At 42.9% G+C, this 21,046-nt stretch overlaps 1 protein-coding gene across 5 annotated transcripts in view; it reads right to left on the bottom strand.

Annotated features, from left to right (window-relative positions):
• The window catches only part of LOC139752961 (uncharacterized), a 127,221-nt gene that overhangs the window by 41,305 nt on the left and 64,870 nt on the right, over window positions 1-21,046 (bottom strand). For all 5 annotated transcript variants that reach the window (XM_071669092.1, XM_071669088.1, XM_071669089.1 and 2 more), the window contains exon 10: window positions 2,187-2,256. In XM_071669092.1, coding sequence (XP_071525193.1) covers window positions 2,187-2,256 — 70 coding nt within the window. The remainder of the gene's footprint in view (window positions 1-2,186; window positions 2,257-21,046) is intronic.

The following is a 21,046-nucleotide window of genomic DNA, read 5'->3' as shown; positions in this document are numbered from 1 at the left end:
CATCCTGATCCTTACCTATGAAGCTGAAATATGGGCATGGGATAAGTCACAAAGGTCAAGAATCCTGGCTGTGGAAATGAGTGATTTGAGAGGAACAGCAAGACTAGATGGAATGAAGAATGTAATGATGGGGTGTATGCAAGATTTGGTAAAGAAGGGAATGCAAAGGAAATTAATTGTGAAGTGGCAGAGTGGGTGAATGTAATACTTTGAGGCAGTTTGGGCATTTGGAAAGAATGCAAGATGGGGAGTTTATATGAAGAGTGTATGATAGTACGATTACAGGGGTTGGTATGAGAGGAATACCACCTGTGACATGAGGAAATAGAGTGGAAGAGCACTGAAGGGAGAGAAGTGAGGCAAGTGAGGAAAGCGTGAAAGGACAGGGATAAGAAGAGAGTTTTTTACAGTGGCCAGCCCCCTAATGGAAGTTCCTGAAGGGAAGGAGCAGCTGATATAGATAGATAAATAGATAGAGAGAGGAGGCTGACCAAGAAGTTTTATATGTATGAAGTGGAGGGAACAAAGAGAAAGGGGAAACTGAGGAGGTGGAAGGATGGAGTAAATGATGCTTAGAGCACTCAGGGCCTGGCATGCAAGAGTGTGTGATGGTGTGCATGAGATAAAACAAACTACAGTGATGTGGTATAAAGGGGAAGATGTGTAGTCAATTGCCTGAACCAGAGCGCATGTAGCAGTCACAGGAAACCATGAAAAGGTCTATGGGGTTTGGTTGTGATAAAGGTCTCTTGTTTCAGTGCATTATAATCAACAGTTAAGAGAGTAGATGTGAGCAAATGTGGCCACTCTTCATCTGTTTGTAGTAATACCTTGCTACGTGGGAATGGCAACAAGCATGAAAAAATATATCATTATGAATGTGATGGTGAGGCATGATAATGTGAGGACTTTGGAGAGCTGCAGGTCTTCAGTCAGCTGGGGGTTATGGGAGCCTGGGAAGTGAGTTTGCTGTTGTTTACAGATGACAGAGCTTTGATAGCACTCTTAAGTGAGAATCTGTAGAAACTGGTGCCTGAGTTTGTGAGTGTGCATGGAATGGGGATATTAAGAGTTCAGGTGAATAAAAGTAAGAATATGAGATTTACCTGGGTACAGAGACAGGTCAGTCTGAATATAGTTCATATGAAGTGTACCCAGAGAAAGTGGGATGTTTTAGATACATGGGAGCAGTCATGGTAATGGATGGAACAATTAGAAATAAAGTGAACCATAGGGTGAGTGAGGAGGTCACAGATCCTAAGTGCATTGGGGTGTGTGGGATTGACTATGTGGGCAAAGATGGGTAAGTCTGATATCACAATAGTTCTGACAGTGCTGTATGGATGCAAGGCATGGGCCCTACACAAAAAAGTACAAACTGTAATGGATGAGTTGGAAATGAAATTCTTGGGGACAATGTGTGATGTGAGGAGATTCAATCATGAAAGAAATGACAGGGTAAGAATGTGGTAGTAATGTGGCAGTAAGAAAAATGATGTTAAGAATACTGAAGAAATGAGGAGAAATGGTTTGGAAATATGGAGAGGATGAGTGAGGAGGCATTGACTAAAAAGGTATATGTGTCAGAAGTGGAGGGAAAAAGAAGGGCAAGATCAAATTAGAGATGGAAGGATGGAGCCAAAGATGCTTTGAATAAAATAGGGGCCTGAACATCCAAACAGGGTGAGGTGTGAATGGATGGAACAAAGTGGAGCAAAATGTGGTATATAGAGGCAAATGTGCTGTCAAAAGCCAACTAGGGCATAACCAGCAGTCAAGGAAAACCCCAGAAAAGCCTGTGGGCAGAGGGCTCTAGTTTTGGTATATTTTACATGTTAGATAGAATGTATGTGAGAAAATGAGGCCAGTCTTCATCTGTTCTGATGTTGATATCTTGCTAATGCATGAAATGACAAACAAATATAAAAAAGTATAAATACAGAAATAAGTAACAGATCAGTGGAAGATGGGTTCAATGTATTCTCACAAAATTTCTAATAAAGGTTCTCAAAGGGTTATCTATTATCAGGTAAAAAATTCCACACAAAAAAAAAAGAAACAGACTGGCAAATAAAGGACTGAAAGTTTACATCTAGTTGCAAACTCTAAAAATATAAAAAGATATACAACAAAACAATAATAAAAGCATACATCAAAACAGCATATAAAAGGCTGATGATACTCACAAAAATGGTTACCAGGTCCTGCATAATGATGTCCCTTGTGAGCTGCAGTCAGCCCTGGATTTATTCCAATCTAGGAAAAACAGAAGAGAATGTTCATTGTTATATGTGGTGCAGCCAATTACAGGAAAAGCCAATCTCCTTATTAGAGATATGGTGCTTCCCATCTTTAAGGAAAAGAATCTACATTTAAACTTTACATGAGAATGAAAAACTACCTAATGTCCAACAAGACTAAACCAGGTCTATTTCATTCAGAACTCTGTGATATTTCATTTGAGACAAAATACAGTTTTAAGAGGAAATACTCATTAACAATTAAATCAGATGTTCTGAAACACATAAGCAGGTAACAACAGACTCAAACATCTGCAATTCAAGAAATCACTTCTGTCCCCTTTGACAGAGATGGTTGCATGCAAAGAGCATCTGACTTGGGAGAAGAAATGTAGCTTCACAAGTGACAGAGGATGTGTGGACTAGCTGTTTGCAGGGTAGAATTTGGGTGAGAAGTAATTGACATAAGAGCATGGTATATGAAACGAGAGAATGTGTATGATAAGGCTGACAGAGATGCCTAACAGAAGATGCTATGTATACATGAGATGAGCAGAAACAAAAACGCAGTGAGGAGTTTTCACTGGAAAAGTAGGGTATGCATGAGATTAGAAAAGGAAGAGGGTTACTGAATCTTATGATGAGATGTCCCTAAGGCTATTCAATCTGTTAACAGACAGGTTGCTATGGGAGGTATGTAGGGATATAAATTTGAATGGAGATAAATTGAAGGAAGTGAAGTGTTTTACATATCTGGGAGTGGACTTAGCAGTGAATGGAACCATGGAAGTGGAAATGAGTCATAGGATGGGGGAGGGGGAAAGGTTCTGGGAGCAACGAAAGAATGTGTGGAAAGAGAGAACATTATCTTGGAGAGCAAAAATGAGTATGTTTGAAGGAATAGTAGTTTCAACAATATCATATGATTGCGTGGCATGGGCTATAGATAACGTTGTGCAGAGGAGGGAGGATGTATTGGAAATGAAATGTCTGAGGACAATATGTGGTGTCTGGTGGTTTGATTGAGTGTGAGGAATAGAGTGAATTGGAATGATGTGGTATACTGAGGTCGAAGTGCTGTCAATGGACTGAACCAGGGAATGTGAAACATCTGGAAAAGTCTGTGGGGCCTGGATGTGGATAGGGAGCTGTGGTTTCAGTGCATGACACATGAGAACTAGAGACTGAGTGTGAATGAATGTGGCCTTTTTGTCTGTTTTCCTGGTGCTACCTTGCTGAAACAGGGAGAAGTGATGCTGTTTCCTGTGGGATGGGGTAGCATCAGGAATAGATGAAGGCAAGCAGGAATGAATATGTAAATGTGTATATGATGATATGTATATATGTATGTATATGTGCATGTATGGGTGTTTATGTGTATATATGCAAATATGAAAGGATGGGCCATTCTTTCTTTGTCTGTTTCCTGGCTACCTTGTTGACGTGGGAAACAGCGATCAAGTATAATAGATATATTCATATTTATATTTATCATAATTGCTGTTTCCTGCACCAGCGAGGTAGCATCAGGAAACAGACAAAGAGTGGCCCATTCACTCATATACACGAATATATAAAACACCCATATATGCAAATATAAATGCATATACATATCAACATATACTTACATATACACACATACACACACATATACATATTCCTATGAGTCCACAGGGAAAATGGCATGTACATATATACACATGTACATATTCACACTTGCTTGCCTTTATCCATTACTGGCGTTACACCACCCCACAGGAAACAGCATTGCTACCCCAAGCTTCATTGAGGTAGCACCAGGAAAACAGACAAAATAGGCCACATTCATTTACACTCAGTCTCTACCTGTCATGTATAATGCACTGAAAACCACAGCTCCCTTTCCACATCTGGGCTCCAAGGACATTTCCATTGTTTATCCCAGACACTTCACATGCATTGGTTTAGCCCACAGACAGCACGCCAATCTATTTCACTCCATCCTTCCGCCTCCAATTTGGTCTCCCACTTTCCCTTGTTCCCTCCACCTCTGACACATATATCCTCTTTGCCAATCTTTCCTCAATCATTCTCTACATATGTCCAAACCATTTCAACATACCTTCTTCTGCTCTCTCAGCCACACTCTTTTTATAACCACACGTCTCTCTTATCTTTTCATTACTTACTCAATCAAACCACTTCACACCACACATTGTCCCGGAGAAGGCATATGTTAGAGTTCACAGAGATGCTCTTAGAAGGTATTAAGAGTATATGGTGTGGGAGGTAAGATGTTAGATGCAGTGAAAATTTTTTATCGAGGATGTAAGGCATGTGTATGAGTAGGAAGAGAGGAAAATGATTGGTTCCCAGTGAATGTCGGTTTGTGGCAGGGGTGCATGATGTCTCCAGGGTTGTTTAATTTGTTTATGGATGGGGTTGTTAGGGAGGTGAATACAAGAGTTTTGGAGAGAGGGGCAAGTATGCAGTCTGTTGTTGATGAGAGGGCTTGGGAAGTGAGTCAGTTGTTGCTTGCTGATGATACAGCACTGGTGACTGATTCGGGTGAGAAACTGCAGACGCTGGTGACTAAGTTTGGTAAAGTGTGTGAAAGAAGAAAGCTGAGAGTAAATGTAAATAAGAGCAAGGTTATTAGGTTCAGTTGGGTTGAGGGACAAGTTAATTGGGAGGTAAATTTGAATGGAGAAAAACTGGAGGAAGTAATGTGTTTTAGATATCTGGGAGTGGATTTAACAGCGGATAGAACCATGGAAGCAGAAGTGAGTCAAAGGGTGGAGAAGGGTCAAAGGTTCTAGGAGCGTTGAAGAATGTGTGGGAGGCAAGAACGTTATCTCAGAGAGCAAAAATAGGTATGCTTGAAGGAATAGTAGTTCCAACAATGTTATATGGTTGTGAGGAGTGGGCTACGGATAGGGTTGTGTGGAAGAGGGTGGATGTGTTGGCAATGAGATGTTTAAGGACAATATGTGGTGTGAGGTGGTTTGATTGAGTAAGTAATGAAAGGGTTGGAGAGATGTGTGGTAATAAAAAGAGTGTGGTTGAGAGAGCAGAAGAGGGTGTTTTGAAATGGTTTGGTCACATGGAGAGAATGAGTGAGGAAAGATTGACCAAGAGGATATATGTGTCGGAGGTGGAGGGAACGAGGAGAAGTGGGAGACCAAATTGGAGGTGGAAAGATGGAGTGAAAAAGATTTTGAGTGATCGGGGCCTGAACATGCAGGAGGGGTGAAAGGTGGGCAAGGAATAGAGTGAATTGGATCGATGTGGTATACCGGGGTTGACGTGCTGTCAATGGATTGAATCAGGGCATGTGTAGTGTCTGGGGTAAACCATGGGAAGTTCTGTGGGGCCTGGATGTGGAGGGGGAGGTGTGGTTTCGGGCATTATTGCATGACAGCTGGAGACTGAGTGTGAGCGAAAGGGGCCTTTGATGTCTTTTCCTGGCGCTGCCTCGCACACATGAGGGGGGAGGGGGAAGTTATTCCATGTATGGCGGGGTGGCGATGGGGGTGAGTAGGGGCAGACAGTGTGAATTGTGTGCATGTGTGTATATGTGTGTGTCTGTGTGTGTATATACGTGTGTACGCTGGGATGTGTGGGTGTGTGTGTTTGTGTGTGTGGACATGTGTGTGTGCATGTGTGTGGGGGTGGGTTAGGCCATTTCTTTCGTCTGTTTCCTTGCACAACCTCACAGGCAAGGGAGACAGAGACAAAGCAAAATAAAAAATATATATATATCCCTGGGGATAGGGGAGAAAGAATACTTCCCACGTATTCCCTGTGTGTCGTAGAAGGCGACTAAAAGGGAAGGGAGCGGGGGCTGGAAATCCTCCCCTCTCGTTTTTTTTTTAATTTTCCAAAAGAAGGAACAAAGAGGGGGGCCAGGTGAGGATGTTCCCTCAAAGGCCCAGTCCTCTGTTCTTAACGCTACATCGCTATCGCGGGAAATGGCGAATAGTATGAAAATATATATATATGTACATATATATATATATATATATATATATATATATATATATATATATATATATATATATATATATACATATATATATATATATATTATCCCTAGAGATAGGGGATTAAGAATACTTCCCACATATTCCCTGCGTGTCGTAGAAGGCGACTAAAAGGGGAGGGAGCGGGGGGCTGGAAATCCTCCCCTCTTTGTTTTTTTTTTAATTTTCCAAAAGAAGGAACAGAGGGGGCCAGGTGAGGATATTCCAAAAAAGGCCCAGTCCTCTGTTCTTAACGCTACCTCGCTAACGCGGGAAATGGCAAATAGTTTAAAAATATTATACTTATTTTTTTTTATACTTTGTCGCTGTCTCCCGCGTTTGCGAGGTAGCGCAAGGAAACAGACGAAAGAAATGGCCCAACCCCCCCCATACACATGTATATACATACGTCCACACACGCAAATATACATACCTACACAGCTTTCCATGGTTTACCCCAGACGCCTCACATGCCCTGATTCAATCCACTGACAGCACGTCAACCCCGGTATACCACATCGCTCCAATCCACTCTATTCCTTGCCCTCCTTTCACCCTCCTGCATGTTCAGGCCCCGATCACACAAAATCTTTTTCACTCCATCTTTCCACCTCCAATTTGGTCTCCCTCTTCTCCTCGTTCCCTCCACCTCCGACACATATATCCTCTTGGTCAATCTTTCCTCACTCATTCTCTCCATGTGCCCAAACCATTTCAAAACACCCTCTTCTGCTCTCCCAGCCACGCTCTTTTTATTTCCACACATCTCTCTTATCCTTACGTTACTTACTCGATCAAACCACGTCACACCACACATTGTCCTCAAACATCTCATTTCCAGCACATCCATCCTCCTGCGCACAACTCTATCCATAGCCCATGCCTCACAACCATACAACATTGTTGGAACCACTATTCCTTCAAACATACCCATTTTTGCTTTCCGAGATAATGTTCTCGACTTCCACACATTCTTCAAGGCTCCCAGAATTTTCGCCCCCTCCCCCACCCTATGATCCACTTCCGCTTCCATGGTTCCATTCGCTGCCAGATCCACTCCCAGATATCTAAAACACTTTACTTCCTCCAGTTTTTCTCCATTCAAACTTACCTCCCAATTGACTTGACCCTCAACCCTACTGTACCTAATTACCTTGCTCTTATTCACATTTACTCTTAACTTTCTTCTTTCACAAACTTTACCAAACTCAGTCACCAGCTTCTGCAGTTTCTCACATGAATCAGCCACCAGCACTGTATCATCAGCGAACAACAACTGACTCACTTCCCAAGCTCTCTCATCCACAACAGACTTCATACTTGCCCCTCTTTCCAAAACTCTTGCATTCACTTCCCTAACAACCCCATCCATAAACAAATTAAACAACCATGGAGACATCACACACCCCTGCCGCAAACCTACATTCACTGAGAACCAGTCACTTTCCTCTCTTCCTACACGTACACATGCCTTACATCCTCGATAAAAACTTTTCACTGCTTCTAACAACTTGCCTCCCACACCATATATTCTTAATACCTTCCACAGAGCATCTCTATCAACTCTATCATATGCCTTCTCCAGATCCATAAATGTTACATACAAATCCATTTGCTTTTCTAAGTATTTCTCACATACATTCTTCAAAGCAAACACCTGATCCACACATCCTCTACCACTTCTGTAACCACACTGCTCTTCCCCAATCTGATGCTCTGTACATGCCTTCACCCTCTCAATCAATACCCTCCCATATAATTTACCAGGAATACTCAACAAACTTATACCTCTGTAATTTGAGCACTCACTCTTATCTCCTTTGCCTTTGTGCAATGGCACTATGCACGCATTCCGCCAATCCTCAGGCACCTCACCATGAGTCATACATACATTAAATAACCTTACCAACGAGTCAATAATACTGTCACCCCCTTTTTTAATAAATTCCACTGCAATACCATCCAAACCTGCTGCCTTGCCGGCTTTCATCTTCCACAAAGCTTTTACTACCTCTTCTCTGTTTACCTTGTTTATCTTGTGGAGGCGAAGGTGAAGATTTGTATGGGTTTTCAGAAAAGAAGAGAGAATGTTGGGGTGAAGAGGGTAGTGAGAGTAAGTGAGCTTGGGAAGGAGATTTGTGTGAGGAAGTACCAGGAGAGACTGAGTACAGAATGGAAAAAGGTGAGAACAAAGGACATAAGGGGAGTGGGGGAGGAATGGGATGTATTTAGGGAAGCAGTGATGGCTTGCGCAAAAGATGCTTGTGGCATGAGAAGCGTGGGAGGTGGGTTGATTAGAAAGGGTAGTGAGTAATGGGATGAAGAAGTAAGATTATTAGTGAAAGAGAAGTGAGAGGCATTTGGACGATTTTTGCACGGAAAAAATGCAAATGAGTGGGAGATGTATAAAAGAAAGAGGCAGGAGGTCAAGAGAAAGGTGCAAGAGGTGAAAAAGAGGGCAAATGAGAGTTGGGGTGAGAGATTATCATTAAATTTTAGGGAGAATAAAAAGATGTTCTGGAAGGAGGTAAATAAAGTGCGTAAAACAAGGGAGCAAATGGGAACTTCAGTGAAGGGGGCTAATGAGGAGGTTACAACAAGTAGTGGTGATGTGAGAAGGAGATGGAGTGAGTATTTTGAAGGTTTGTTGAATGTGTTTGATGATAGAGTGGCAGATATAAAGTGTTTTGGTCGAGGTGGTGTGCAAAGTGATGGGGTTAGGGAAAATGATTTGGTAAACAGAGAAGAGGTAGTAAAAGTTTTGCGGATGATGATAGCCAGCAAGGCAGCAGGTTTGGATGGTATTGCAGTGGAATTTATTAAAAAAGGGGGTGACTGTATTCTTGACTGGTTGGTAAGGTTATCTAATGTGTGTATGATTCATGGTGAGGTGCCTGAGGATTGGCGGAATGCTTGCATAGTGCCATTGTACAAAGGCAGAGGGGATAAGAGTGAGTGCTCAAATTAGAGGTATAAGTTTGTTGAGTATTCCTGGTAAATTATATGGGAGGGTATTGATTGAGAGGGTGGAGGCATGTACAGAGCATCAGATTGGGGAAGAGCAGTGTGGTTTCAGAAGTGGTAGAGGATGTGTGGATCAGGTGTTTGCTTTGAAGAATGTATGTGAGAAATACTTAGAAAAGCAAATGGATTTGTATGTGCCATTTATGGATCTGGAGAAGGCATATGATAGAGTTGATAGAGATGCTCTGTGGAAGGTACTAAGAATATATGGTGTGGGAGGAAAGTTGTTAGAAGCAGTGAAAAGTTTTTATCAAAGATGTAAGGCATGTGTACGTGTAGGAAGAGAGGTAGTGATTGGTTCTCAGTGAATGTAGGTTTGCGGCAGGGGTGTGTGATGTCTCCATGGTTGTTTAATTTGTTTATGGATGGGGTTGTTAGGGAGGTGAATGCAAGAGTTTTGGAAAGAGGGGCAAGTATGCAGTCTGTTGGGGATGAGAGAGCTTGGGAAGTGAGTCAGTTGTTGTTCGCTGATGATACAGCGCTGGTGGCTGATTCATGTGAGAAACTGCAGAAGCTGGTGACTGAGTTTGGTACAGTGTGTGAAAGAAGAATGCTGAGAGTAAATGTGAATAAGAGCAAGGTTATTAGGTACAGTAGGGCTGAGGGACAAGTCAACTGGGAGGTAAGTTTGAATGGAGAAAAATGGGAGGAAGTGAAGTGTTTTAGATATCTGGGAGTGGATTTGGCAGCGGATGGAACCATGGAAGTGGAAGTGAATCATAGGGTGGGGGAGGGGGCGAAAATTCTTGGAGCATTGAAGAATGTGTGGAAGTCAAGAACATTATCTCGGAAAGCAAAAATGGGTATGTTTGAAGCAAATAGTGGTTCTAACAATGTTATATGGTTGTGAGGTGTGGGCTATAGATAGAGTTGTGCAGAGGAGGGTGGATGTGCTGGAAATGAGATGTTTGAGGACAATATGTAGCATGAAGCGTATAATGTATAATGCACCAAAAACACAGTTCCCTTTCCACATCCAGGCCCAACAGAACTTTCCATGGTTTACCCCAGACACTTCACATGCCCTGGTTCAATCCAATGACAGCACGTCGACCCCAGTATACTACATCGTTCCAATTCACTCTATTCCTTGCACGACTTTCACCCTCCGGCATGTTCATGCCCCAATCACTCAAAATCTTTTTCACTCCATCTTTCCACCTCCAATTTGGTCTCCTACTTCTCCTCGTTCCCTCCACCTCTGACACATATATCCTCTTGGTCAGTCTTTCCTCACTCATTCTCTCCATGTGACCAAACCATTTCAAAACACCCTCTTCTGCTCTCTCAACAACACTCTTTTTACCACCACACATCTCTCTTACCCTTTCATTACTTCCTCAATCAAACCACCTCACACCACATATTGTCCTCAACGCGGGAGAACAGCGACAAAGTATGATAAAAAAAAATAAAAAAATATCTATTCCCTGGGGACAGGGGACAAAGAATACACATTCCCCACGTAACGTAGAAGGCGACTAAAGGGGATGGGAGCAGGGGGCTAGAAACACTCCCCTCCTTGTATCTTGACTTTCTCAAAGGGGAAACAGAAGGAGTCACGTGGGGAGTGCTCATCCTCCTCAAAGGCTCAGATTGGGGTGTCTAAATGTGTGTGGATGTAAAGAAGATGAGAAAAAAGGAGAGATAGGTAGTATGTTTGAGGAAAGGAACCTGGACGTTTTGGCTCTGAGTGAAATGAAGCTCAAGGGTAGAGGGGAAGGGTGGTTCGGAAATGTTTTGGGAGTAAAGTCAGGGGTTGATGAGAGGACAAGAGCAAAGGAAGGAGTAGCACTACTCCTGAAACAGGAGTTGTGGGAGTGTGTGATAGAGTGTGAGAAAGTAAACTCTAGATTGATATGAGTAAAAGTGAAAGTGGATGAAGAGAGATGGGTAATCATTGGTGCCTATGCACTTGATCATGAGAAGCAAGATCATGAGAGGCAAGTGTTTTGGGAGCAGGCAAGTGAGTGTGCTAGTAGCTCTGATACACGAGACCAGGTTATAGTGATGGGTGATATGAATGCAAAGATAAGTAATGTGGCAGTTGAGTGAATAATTGGTGTACATGGGGTGTTCAGTGTTGTAAATGGAAAGGGCGAAGAGTTTGTAGATTTGTGTGCTGAAAAAGAACTGGTGACCGGGAATATCTGGTTTAAAAAGAGAGATATACATAAGTACATATGTGTAAGTTGGAGAGATGGCCAGAGCACTCTCTGGCCATCTCTCCAACTTACACATATGTACTTATATGTACTTAATGGATTACGTGTTAATTGAAAGGCATGTGAAAGAGAGACTTTTGGATGTTAAGGTGTTGAGAGGTGCAACTGGAGGTATGTCTGATCATAATCTTGTGGGGGCGAAGGTGAATGCTGGAGTAAAGACAGTGATAAGAGTAAAAGAGCTTGGAAAAAAGACTTGTGTGAGGAAGTGCAAGGAGAGATTGAGTGCAGAATGGAAAAAGGTGACAGCAAATGATGTAAGGGGAGTGGGGGAGGAATGGGATGTATTTAGGAAAGCAGTGATGGCTTGCACAAAAGATGCCTGTGGCAAGAGAAAGGTGGGAGGTGGGCAGATTAGAAAGGGTAGTGAGTGGTGGGATGAAGTAAGATCATTAGTGAAAGAGAGATGAGAGAGGCATTTAGATGATTTTTGCAGGGAAACAGTACAAATGACTGGGAGATGTATAAAAGAAAGAGGCAGGAGGTCAAGAGAAAGGAGCAAGAGGAGAAAAAGAGGGCAAATGAAAGTTGGAGTGAGAGAGCATTGTTAAATTTTAGGGAGAATAAAAAGATGTTTTGGAATGAGGTAAATACAGTGCGTAAGACAAGAGAACAAATGGGAACATCGGTGAAGGGGGGTAATGGGGAGGTAATTACAAGGAGAGGTGATGTGAGAAGGAGATGGAGTGAGTATCTTGAAGGCTTGTTGAATGTCTTAGATGGCAGAGTGGCAGATATAGGGTGTTTTGGTCAAGGCAGTGTGCAAAGAGGAGGTAGTGAAAGCCTTGCAGAAGATGAAAGCCGGCAATGCGGCTGGTTTGGATGGTATTGTAGTGGAATTTATTAAAGAAGGGGTGACTGTGTTGCTGACTGATTGGTGAGGATATTCAATGTATGTATGAATCATGATGAAGTGCCTGAGGATTGGCGGAATGCATGCATAGTGACACTGTACAAAGGGAAAGGGGATAAAGGTGAGTGTTCAAATTACAGAGGTATAAATTTGTTGAGTATTCCTGGGAAGTTATATGGGAGGGTATTGATTGAGAGGGTGAAGGCATGTACAGAACATCAGATTGGGGAAGAGCTGTGTGGTTTCAGAAGTGGTAGAGGATGTGTGGATCAGGTGTTTGCTTTGAAGAATGTATGTGAGAAATACTTAAAACAACAAATGGATTTGTATGTAGCATTTATGGATCTGGAGAAGGCATAAGAGTTGATAGAGATGCTCTGAGGATAGTATTAAGAGTAAATGGTGTGAGAAGTAAGTTGCTAGAAGCAGTGAAAAGTTTTTATTGAGGATGTAAGGCATGTGTACCAGTAGGAAGAAAGGAAAGTGATTGGTTCCCAGTGAATTTCAGTTTGCGGCAGGGGTGCTTGGTGTCTCCATGGTTGTTTAATTTGTTTATGGATGGGGCTGTTAAGGAGGTAAATGCAAGAGTTTTAGAGATAGAGGTAAGAATGCAGTCTGTTGTCGATGAGAGGGCTTCGGAATTGAGTCAGTTGTTGTTTGCTGATGATACAGCACTGGTGGCTGATTCGGGTGAGAAACTGCAGAAGCTGGTGACTGAGTTTGGTAAAGTGTGTGAAAGAAGAAAGCTGAGAGTAAATGTGAATAAGAGCAAGGTTATTAGGTACAGTAGGGTTGAGGGACAAGTCAACTGGGAGGTAAGTTTGAATGGAGAAAAACTGGAGAAGTGAATGTGTTTTAGATATCTGGGAGTGGATTTAACAGCAGATAGAACCATGGAAGCGGAAGTGAGTCAAAGGGTGGGAGAAGGGGCGAAGGTTCTAGGGAGTGTTGAAGAATGTGTGGAGGCAGAGAACGTTATCTCGGAGAGCAAAAATAGGTATGCTTGAAGGAATAGTAGTTCCAACAATGTTATATGGTTGCGAGACGTGGGCTATAGATAGGGTTGTGCAGAGAGGGTGGATGTGTTGGCAATGAGATGTTTAAGGACAATATGTGGTGTGAGTGGTTTGATCAAGTGAGTAATGAAAGGGTATGAGAGATGTGTGGTAATAAAAAGAGTGTGGTTGAGAGAGCAGAAGAGGGTGTTTTGAAATGGTTTGGTCACATGGAGAGAATGAGTGAGGAAAGATTGACCAAGAGGATATATGTGTCGGAGGTGGAGGGAACGAGGAGAAGTGGGAGACCAAATTGGAGGTGGAAAGATGGAGTGAAAAAGATTTTGAGTGATCGGGGCCTGAACATGCAGGAGGGGTGAAAGGTGGGCAAGGAATAGAGTGAATTGGATCGATGTGGTATACCGGGGTTGACGTGCTGTCAATGGATTGAATCAGGGCATGTGTAGTGTCTGGGGTAAACCATGGGAAGTTCTGTGGGGCCTGGATGTGGAGGGGGAGGTGTGGTTTCGGGCATTATTGCATGACAGCTGGAGACTGAGTGTGAGCGAAAGGGGCCTTTGATGTCTTTTCCTGGCGCTGCCTCGCACACATGAGGGGGGAGGGGGAAGTTATTCCATGTATGGCGGGGTGGCGATGGGGGTGAGTAGGGGCAGACAGTGTGAATTGTGTGCATGTGTGTATATGTGTGTGTCTGTGTGTGTATATACGTGTGTACGCTGGGATGTGTGGGTGTGTGTGTTTGTGTGTGTGGACATGTGTGTGTGCATGTGTGTGGGGGTGGGTTAGGCCATTTCTTTCGTCTGTTTCCTTGCACAACCTCACAGGCAAGGGAGACAGAGACAAAGCAAAATAAAAAATATATATATATCCCTGGGGATAGGGGAGAAAGAATACTTCCCACGTATTCCCTGTGTGTCGTAGAAGGCGACTAAAAGGGAAGGGAGCGGGGGCTGGAAATCCTCCCCTCTCGTTTTTTTTTTAATTTTCCAAAAGAAGGAACAAAGAGGGGGGCCAGGTGAGGATGTTCCCTCAAAGGCCCAGTCCTCTGTTCTTAACGCTACATCGCTATCGCGGGAAATGGCGAATAGTATGAAAATATATATATATGTACATATATATATATATATATATATATATATATATATATATATATATATATATATATATATATATACATATATATATATATATATTATCCCTAGAGATAGGGGATTAAGAATACTTCCCACATATTCCCTGCGTGTCGTAGAAGGCGACTAAAAGGGGAGGGAGCGGGGGGCTGGAAATCCTCCCCTCTTTGTTTTTTTTTTAATTTTCCAAAAGAAGGAACAGAGGGGGCCAGGTGAGGATATTCCAAAAAAGGCCCAGTCCTCTGTTCTTAACGCTACCTCGCTAACGCGGGAAATGGCAAATAGTTTAAAAATATTATACTTATTTTTTTTTATACTTTGTCGCTGTCTCCCGCGTTTGCGAGGTAGCGCAAGGAAACAGACGAAAGAAATGGCCCAACCCCCCCCATACACATGTATATACATACGTCCACACACGCAAATATACATACCTACACAGCTTTCCATGGTTTACCCCAGACGCCTCACATGCCCTGATTCAATCCACTGACAGCACGTCAACCCCGGTATACCACATCGCTCCAATCCACTCTATTCCTTGCCCTCCTTTCACCCTCCTGCATGTTCAGGCCCCGATCACACAAAATCTTTTTCACTCCATCTTTCCACCTCCAATTTGGTCTCCCTCTTCTCCTCGTTCCCTCCACCTCCGACACATATATCCTCTTGGTCAATCTTTCCTCACTCATTCTCTCCATGTGCCCAAACCATTTCAAAACACCCTCTTCTGCTCTCCCAGCCACGCTCTTTTTATTTCCACACATCTCTCTTATCCTTACGTTACTTACTCGATCAAACCACGTCACACCACACATTGTCCTCAAACATCTCATTTCCAGCACATCCATCCTCCTGCGCACAACTCTATCCATAGCCCATGCCTCACAACCATACAACATTGTTGGAACCACTATTCCTTCAAACATACCCATTTTTGCTTTCCGAGATAATGTTCTCGACTTCCACACATTCTTCAAGGCTCCCAGAATTTTCGCCCCCTCCCCCACCCTATGATCCACTTCCGCTTCCATGGTTCCATTCGCTGCCAGATCCACTCCCAGATATCTAAAACACTTTACTTCCTCCAGTTTTTCTCCATTCAAACTTACCTCCCAATTGACTTGACCCTCAACCCTACTGTACCTAATTACCTTGCTCTTATTCACATTTACTCTTAACTTTCTTCTTTCACAAACTTTACCAAACTCAGTCACCAGCTTCTGCAGTTTCTCACATGAATCAGCCACCAGCACTGTATCATCAGCGAACAACAACTGACTCACTTCCCAAGCTCTCTCATCCACAACAGACTTCATACTTGCCCCTCTTTCCAAAACTCTTGCATTCACTTCCCTAACAACCCCATCCATAAACAAATTAAACAACCATGGAGACATCACACACCCCTGCCGCAAACCTACATTCACTGAGAACCAGTCACTTTCCTCTCTTCCTACACGTACACATGCCTTACATCCTCGATAAAAACTTTTCACTGCTTCTAACAACTTGCCTCCCACACCATATATTCTTAATACCTTCCACAGAGCATCTCTATCAACTCTATCATATGCCTTCTCCAGATCCATAAATGTTACATACAAATCCATTTGCTTTTCTAAGTATTTCTCACATACATTCTTCAAAGCAAACACCTGATCCACACATCCTCTACCACTTCTGTAACCACACTGCTCTTCCCCAATCTGATGCTCTGTACATGCCTTCACCCTCTCAATCAATACCCTCCCATATAATTTACCAGGAATACTCAACAAACTTATACCTCTGTAATTTGAGCACTCACTCTTATCTCCTTTGCCTTTGTGCAATGGCACTATGCACGCATTCCGCCAATCCTCAGGCACCTCACCATGAGTCATACATACATTAAATAACCTTACCAACCAGTCAATAATACTGTCACCCCCCTTTTTTAATAAATTCCACTGCAATACCATCCAAACCTGCTGCCTTGCCGGCTTTCATCTTCCACAAAGCTTTTACTACCTCTTCTCTGTTTACCTTGTTTATCTTGTGGAGGCGAAGGTGAAGATTTGTATGGGTTTTCAGAAAAGAAGAGAGAATGTTGGGGTGAAGAGGGTAGTGAGAGTAAGTGAGCTTGGGAAGGAGATTTGTGTGAGGAAGTACCAGGAGAGACTGAGTACAGAATGGAAAAAGGTGAGAACAAAGGACATAAGGGGAGTGGGGGAGGAATGGGATGTATTTAGGGAAGCAGTGATGGCTTGCGCAAAAGATGCTTGTGGCATGAGAAGCGTGGGAGGTGGGTTGATTAGAAAGGGTAGTGAGTGGTGGGATGAAGAAGTAAGATTATTAGTGAAAGAGAAGTGAGAGGCATTTGGACGATTTTTGCACGGAAAAAATGCAAATGAGTGGGAGATGTATAAAAGAAAGAGGCAGGAGGTCAAGAGAAAGGTGCAAGAGGTGAAAAAGAGGGCAAATGAGAGTTGGGGTGAGAGATTATCATTAAATTTTAGGGAGAATAAAAAGATGTTCTGGAAGGAGGTAAATAAAGTGCGTAAAACAAGGGAGCAAATGGGAACTTCAGTGAAGGGGGCTAATGAGGAGGTTACAACAAGTAGTGGTGATGTGAGAAGGAGATGGAGTGAGTATTTTGAAGGTTTGTTGAATGTGTTTGATGATAGAGTGGCAGATATAAAGTGTTTTGGTCGAGGTGGTGTGCAAAGTGATGGGGTTAGGGAAAATGATTTGGTAAACAGAGAAGAGGTAGTAAAAGTTTTGCGGATGATGATAGCCAGCAAGGCAGCAGGTTTGGATGGTATTGCAGTGGAATTTATTAAAAAAGGGGGTGACTGTATTCTTGACTGGTTGGTAAGGTTATCTAATGTGTGTATGATTCATGGTGAGGTGCCTGAGGATTGGCGGAATGCTTGCATAGTGCCATTGTACAAAGGCAGAGGGGATAAGAGTGAGTGCTCAAATTAGAGGTATAAGTTTGTTGAGTATTCCTGGTAAATTATATGGGAGGGTATTGATTGAGAGGGTGGAGGCATGTACAGAGCATCAGATTGGGGAAGAGCAGTGTGGTTTCAGAAGTGGTAGAGGATGTGTGGATCAGGTGTTTGCTTTGAAGAATGTATGTGAGAAATACTTAGAAAAGCAAATGGATTTGTATGTGCCATTTATGGATCTGGAGAAGGCATATGATAGAGTTGATAGAGATGCTCTGTGGAAGGTACTAAGAATATATGGTGTGGGAGGAAAGTTGTTAGAAGCAGTGAAAAGTTTTTATCAAAGATGTAAGGCATGTGTACGTGTAGGAAGAGAGGTAGTGATTGGTTCTCAGTGAATGTAGGTTTGCGGCAGGGGTGTGTGATGTCTCCATGGTTGTTTAATTTGTTTATGGATGGGGTTGTTAGGGAGGTGAATGCAAGAGTTTTGGAAAGAGGGGCAAGTATGCAGTCTGTTGGGGATGAGAGAGCTTGGGAAGTGAGTCAGTTGTTGTTCGCTGATGATACAGCGCTGGTGGCTGATTCATGTGAGAAACTGCAGAAGCTGGTGACTGAGTTTGGTACAGTGTGTGAAAGAAGAATGCTGAGAGTAAATGTGAATAAGAGCAAGGTTATTAGGTACAGTAGGGCTGAGGGACAAGTCAACTGGGAGGTAAGTTTGAATGGAGAAAAATGGGAGGAAGTGAAGTGTTTTAGATATCTGGGAGTGGATTTGGCAGCGGATGGAACCATGGAAGTGGAAGTGAATCATAGGGTGGGGGAGGGGGCGAAAATTCTTGGAGCATTGAAGAATGTGTGGAAGTCAAGAACATTATCTCGGAAAGCAAAAATGGGTATGTTTGAAGCAAATAGTGGTTCTAACAATGTTATATGGTTGTGAGGTGTGGGCTATAGATAGAGTTGTGCAGAGGAGGGTGGATGTGCTGGAAATGAGATGTTTGAGGACAATATGTAGCATGAAGCGTATAATGTATAATGCACCAAAAACACAGTTCCCTTTCCACATCCAGGCCCAACAGAACTTTCCATGGTTTACCCCAGACACTTCACATGCCCTGGTTCAATCCAATGACAGCACGTCGACCCCAGTATACTACATCGTTCCAATTCACTCTATTCCTTGCACGACTTTCACCCTCCGGCATGTTCATGCCCCAATCACTCAAAATCTTTTTCACTCCATCTTTCCACCTCCAATTTGGTCTCCTACTTCTCCTCGTTCCCTCCACCTCTGACACATATATCCTCTTGGTCAGTCTTTCCTCACTCATTCTCTCCATGTGACCAAACCATTTCAAAACACCCTCTTCTGCTCTCTCAACAACACTCTTTTTACCACCACACATCTCTCTTACCCTTTCATTACTTCCTCAATCAAACCACCTCACACCACATATTGTCCTCAACGCGGGAGAACAGCGACAAAGTATGATAAAAAAAAATAAAAAAATATCTATTCCCTGGGGACAGGGGACAAAGAATACACATTCCCCACGTAACGTAGAAGGCGACTAAAGGGGATGGGAGCAGGGGGCTAGAAACACTCCCCTCCTTGTATCTTGACTTTCTCAAAGGGGAAACAGAAGGAGTCACGTGGGGAGTGCTCATCCTCCTCAAAGGCTCAGATTGGGGTGTCTAAATGTGTGTGGATGTAAAGAAGATGAGAAAAAAGGAGAGATAGGTAGTATGTTTGAGGAAAGGAACCTGGACGTTTTGGCTCTGAGTGAAATGAAGCTCAAGGGTAGAGGGGAAGGGTGGTTCGGAAATGTTTTGGGAGTAAAGTCAGGGGTTGATGAGAGGACAAGAGCAAAGGAAGGAGTAGCACTACTCCTGAAACAGGAGTTGTGGGAGTGTGTGATAGAGTGTGAGAAAGTAAACTCTAGATTGATATGAGTAAAAGTGAAAGTGGATGAAGAGAGATGGGTAATCATTGGTGCCTATGCACTTGATCATGAGAAGCAAGATCATGAGAGGCAAGTGTTTTGGGAGCAGGCAAGTGAGTGTGCTAGTAGCTCTGATACACGAGACCAGGTTATAGTGATGGGTGATATGAATGCAAAGATAAGTAATGTGGCAGTTGAGTGAATAATTGGTGTACATGGGGTGTTCAGTGTTGTAAATGGAAAGGGCGAAGAGTTTGTAGATTTGTGTGCTGAAAAAGAACTGGTGACCGGGAATATCTGGTTTAAAAAGAGAGATATACATAAGTACATATGTGTAAGTTGGAGAGATGGCCAGAGCACTCTCTGGCCATCTCTCCAACTTACACATATGTACTTATATGTACTTAATGGATTACGTGTTAATTGAAAGGCATGTGAAAGAGAGACTTTTGGATGTTAAGGTGTTGAGAGGTGCAACTGGAGGTATGTCTGATCATAATCTTGTGGGGGCGAAGGTGAATGCTGGAGTAAAGACAGTGATAAGAGTAAAAGAGCTTGGAAAAAAGACTTGTGTGAGGAAGTGCAAGGAGAGATTGAGTGCAGAATGGAAAAAGGTGACAGCAAATGATGTAAGGGGAGTGGGGGAGGAATGGGATGTATTTAGGAAAGCAGTGATGGCTTGCACAAAAGATGCCTGTGGCAAGAGAAAGGTGGGAGGTGGGCAGATTAGAAAGGGTAGTGAGTGGTGGGATGAAGTAAGATCATTAGTGAAAGAGAGATGAGAGAGGCATTTAGATGATTTTTGCAGGGAAACAGTACAAATGACTGGGAGATGTATAAAAGAAAGAGGCAGGAGGTCAAGAGAAAGGAGCAAGAGGAGAAAAAGAGGGCAAATGAAAGTTGGAGTGAGAGAGCATTGTTAAATTTTAGGGAGAATAAAAAGATGTTTTGGAATGAGGTAAATACAGTGCGTAAGACAAGAGAACAAATGGGAACATCGGTGAAGGGGGGTAATGGGGAGGTAATTACAAGGAGAGGTGATGTGAGAAGGAGATGGAGTGAGTATCTTGAAGGCTTGTTGAATGTCTTAGATGGCAGAGTGGCAGATATAGGGTGTTTTGGTCAAGGCAGTGTGCAAAGAGGAGGTAGTGAAAGCCTTGCAGAAGATGAAAGCCGGCAATGCGGCTGGTTTGGATGGTATTGTAGTGGAATTTATTAAAGAAGGGGTGACTGTGTTGCTGACTGATTGGTGAGGATATTCAATGTATGTATGAATCATGATGAAGTGCCTGAGGATTGGCGGAATGCATGCATAGTGACACTGTACAAAGGGAAAGGGGATAAAGGTGAGTGTTCAAATTACAGAGGTATAAATTTGTTGAGTATTCCTGGGAAGTTATATGGGAGGGTATTGATTGAGAGGGTGAAGGCATGTACAGAACATCAGATTGGGGAAGAGCTGTGTGGTTTCAGAAGTGGTAGAGGATGTGTGGATCAGGTGTTTGCTTTGAAGAATGTATGTGAGAAATACTTAAAACAACAAATGGATTTGTATGTAGCATTTATGGATCTGGAGAAGGCATAAGAGTTGATAGAGATGCTCTGAGGATAGTATTAAGAGTAAATGGTGTGAGAAGTAAGTTGCTAGAAGCAGTGAAAAGTTTTTATTGAGGATGTAAGG

Source organism: Panulirus ornatus, chromosome 13 (assembly GCF_036320965.1).
Source record: "Panulirus ornatus isolate Po-2019 chromosome 13, ASM3632096v1, whole genome shotgun sequence".
Lineage (NCBI taxonomy): Eukaryota > Metazoa > Arthropoda > Malacostraca > Decapoda > Palinuridae > Panulirus > Panulirus ornatus.
The sequence above is the reverse complement of the archived record's forward strand: the minus strand, read 5'-3'. Positions and strand labels throughout refer to the sequence as shown.